A 3,756-nucleotide genomic window follows, 5' to 3' on the forward strand; every position below is an offset into this window, starting at 1 on the left:
TGTGGTTGAAATCCCACCTTTACCTCCACCCAGTGAATAGCTGTGAGAGCTTGGTCAGTTTCCTTAATCTCTCTGTGCTTCATTTTCCAGATCTGTGCTAGGGGCTTGTTGCTGGGTGGGGGTTGGTGGGGGAGTTACACAGCAAGTGCCATAGAAGTATTAAACTGTTATTATTTTCCACTAGATTGTCAATTCCGTGAGGTTGGAGTTTTGTTTGGTTCAAGGCTATCTAGTCAGCTGGGCACTTAGTAGGTGCTCAATAAAAATTTCATGACTAACTGAATTAAGGAGTTGGGGTGAGAGAGAGGCTTGGGGGGGAAGAAAAGCCTTGGGGGTATGACATGTTCACTTCAGGGCTCAGACTGGGAGATTCCTGAGTAAGGCTCTTGGCTTCTTGGGGCCTGGGGCATTGGGCCTACATCCCGACTCAACGAGCTTGCGTAGGGCTGACAAGGACGGACGCACTGAGACCCTTGGGTGCTCGGGAGCCTCATTTCCCACCCCCCCCCGCCCCCTCCCGCGAGACTCCCGTGGCTCCTCCCCTGGCGGGCGGGGTCGCGCCGCCGGGGCGTGAACGGGGCGGAGCCATGAGTTAGCCTGGTGGGGCGGTGTGGAGCCGCCTCTCAGGCCTGGCGTCGGCCCACCTCATCGACGGGGGACGGAAGTCTCAGCCCGGCTCTGTCTCCCCCGGGAACCCGGACCGAGCGCCGAGCCTCGCCCCACCGGGCGGCCAGGCCCGGGCGTGCTCCGGCACCGGCGGCACCATGAAGCGTATGGGGACTCTGCGCCAGCTTTCGGATCTCAGCCACTTTAGCGGCGCGGCCCGGCTCCGGGAGTTGCTGGCCGCGGACCCAGCCGTAAAAGTCCGCTGCAGCCCAGACGGCCGCCACCTGCTGCTCCTCCGATCCCCGGGGGCGCCGTGCCCACAGCTGCTGGTGGCGGTGCGTGGCTCCGACGCGGAGCTGGAGCGTGCCTGGCCCGCTGGCCACCCCTCACCGCTAGACGCCTTCTTCCTGCCGTGGCCGGCGCGACCGGCGCTGGTCCTGGTGTGGGAGAGTGGCCTAGCCGAGGTGTGGGGCGCCGGGGTGGGGCCTGGCTGGCGGCTGCTGAGGAGTACCGAGCTGTGTCCAGCCGGTGGAGCCTGTGTGGTGGCCGTGGCGGTGCTCCGAGGCCGCCTGGTGTGGTGCGAGGAGCGTCAGGCTGGCGCTGAGGGCCAGCTGGGACCGCCTGCTGCTTTCAGCCATTGCGTGTGCTTCCGAACCCTGGAGCCCAACGGAGAGGGCGGCACCAACCTGGGCCGCACACATGTCTTGCTGCACCACTGCCCCTCTTTTGGGCTGCTGGCCTCCCGCAAGGACCTCTTCCTGGTGCCCACTGCCACCACCTGGCCTGGTGTGGGTCATATTCTGCTCACTTGGAGCCCAGGCAAGGGCAAGGTGATGGTGGTTGCCCCATGTCTTGGCCTCTCCCACTGTAAGAGCCTGAATCCCGTACGAGGGGACACATGGGACTTCCGGACACTGCTCCGAGGCCTTCCTGGGCTGCTGTCCCCCATGAAGCCATTGACTGTACATACCTGGGCCCCAACTCCCCAGGGCCTGCTATTGCTTGACTTCAGGGGCACTGTGAGCCTGGTGCAGACCCATGGTGGTACCCGGACTGTAGGCACGCTGCAGGAGGCACCTGTAGGCCTGGCAGGGTCTGCAGCACTGGGAACATTTCATGGTACTCTGGCCTGTGTGCTGGGCTCCACGTTGGAACTGCTGGACATGGGCAGCGGGCAGCTGCTGGAGAGAAAGGTCCTAAGTACAGACCGAGTACATTTACTGGCACCCCCAGCCCCTGGCATGGAGGATGAGGAAGAGTTGGAGACCCGAGGGGGTCTTCGTTTGCTTTCAGCCTTGGGTTTGTTTCGAGTAGGCTGGGAAGCCCCACAGGGCCTTGAAGTGCCTTCAGCTGAAGACCTGGTGTTTGAGGAGGCCTGCGAGTACTACCAGCGGCGGAGCCTACGGGGTGCCCAGCTTACCCCAGAGGAACTGAAACACAACAGCACATTCCGGGCGCCTCAGGCCCTGGCCTCCATTCTCCAGGGACATGTGTCCCCATCTACACTAGTGACCACACTGAGGGCTGAGCTTCGAGATTACCGGGCCTTAGATCAGCTCAAAGCCCACCTGGTGGCTGGGGATGATGAGGAGGCTGGCTGGACTGAGCTGGCAGAGCACGAAGTGGCACGTTTGCTGAGGACCGAGTTGATGGGAGACCAGCTGGTCCAGCTCAACACTGTTTTCCAAGCCCTTCCTACAGCAGCCTGGGGTGCAGTCCTCAGGGCCCTGCAGCTGCAGCCAGATGGGAATGGCAGGCTGAGGTCCCATGCTCCCCCTGATGTGTGGAAGAAGGTACTGGGGGGTACTTCAGCTGGAAAGGAACCCCCCAATGGGATACTGCCCCTCTTTGAACTCCTGTGCCAGTGCCTCTGCCGGCTGGAGCCTCGATGGCTGCCACCCTTTGTGGAGTTGGCACAGCAGCAGGGTGGGCCGGGCTGGGGAGCAGGGGGCCCAGGGTTGCCCCTGTATCGCCGAGCCCTGGCAGTACTGGGTGAGGAGGAGACCAGGTCTGAGGCCCTGGAGCTGGAGCTGCTTTTGGGCAGTGGGCGGCCCAAAGCTGTGCTCCAAGCTGTGGGCCAGCTGGTGCAAAAGGAGCAGTGGCAGCGGGCCCTGGAGGCAGGCCTGGCCCTTGGCCCCTCCAGCCCCCTGCTTCGAAGCGAGATCTTCAAACTGCTGTTGGCCGAATTTGCCCGGCACCGCCGACTTGATGCTTATCTCCCCCACCTTCGCCGCCTATGCCCACCAGACCTAACTCCAGCAGAGCTCCTGCTTCTAATACAGACACACCTCCCAGATGAGTTGGAGCCCCCCACCCCATTCCCTAAGCCTGGGACAGAGCCCCCTCTCACTGTGGGGTTGCTCAGAGCCCTGCTGGAGCAGACTGGGGCTCAAGGACGGCCCTTGGGCCCGGTTCTAAACCTGTATGAGGACATCCTATGCGACCCGGGCACTCCACCCCCCACCCCACCTCGGGGATCCATGACTACCCTCCAGACATCAGACCACCCAGTCTTGGAGGCCTGGGCACCATCTGGACAGGGCCTCTGTGTGACTGACACAGGCTAAAAATTATTTCTAGGACACAGCAGTCGGGAAGGTGCCTAGGAGTTGGCGGGGACCAGGGTGGGAGTTCTGCGTGCAATAATACTCTTCTCTTCTGGAACAATTAAAAACTATATACATAATATATATATGTATTAAATATTGTCTAAGCATCTAAGACCCTTGGAATTTCCTAAGTGATAGGAGTCTTTTGTTATTCATAAGGAGCCTTTTTAGATCACACCTGCACATATGCTAATGAGGTAATTTAGGGTGGGGACACCCAGCCTAAGGATGGGACTGGTCACCTGAAAGACCCAAGTGATGAGAGGGTTGGCACTTTTAGCCCCATCCCCAACATCCTGGGAGGGGAGTGGGGCTAGAGATTGAAATCCATAAAAATCCTGAATGAGGAAATTTGGTAAAGCACATTAAAGTGCTGGGAGGGTGACTTACTCAGAGAGGGCTTGGGAGCTGCACACACACATACTCCCACCCTGTACTTTGCCCTATGCATCTCTTCCATCTGGCTATTCCTAAGTTATATCCTTTGCGTTTTGGGGGGTTTTATTCTTTTTTTTTTTTTTATGTTTGTTTATTTTTGAGA

At 59.6% G+C, this 3,756-nt stretch overlaps 1 protein-coding gene across 1 annotated transcript; it reads left to right on the forward strand.

Annotated features, from left to right (window-relative positions):
• The first annotated feature begins 582 nt into the window (after window positions 1–582).
• Window positions 583–3,314, forward strand: HPS6 (HPS6 biogenesis of lysosomal organelles complex 2 subunit 3). Its single transcript, XM_040486249.1, has one exon. It carries the CDS (start codon window positions 765–767, stop codon window positions 3,171–3,173), a length of 2,409 nt encoding a protein of 802 aa, XP_040342183.1. The 5' UTR covers window positions 583–764; the 3' UTR covers window positions 3,174–3,314.
• The last annotated feature ends 442 nt before the right edge of the window (window positions 3,315–3,756 follow it).

This window comes from Herpailurus yagouaroundi, unplaced genomic scaffold, assembly GCF_014898765.1.
Source record: "Herpailurus yagouaroundi ecotype Mexico unplaced genomic scaffold, PumYag 163, whole genome shotgun sequence".
Classification (NCBI taxonomy): Eukaryota; Metazoa; Chordata; class Mammalia; order Carnivora; family Felidae; genus Herpailurus; species Herpailurus yagouaroundi.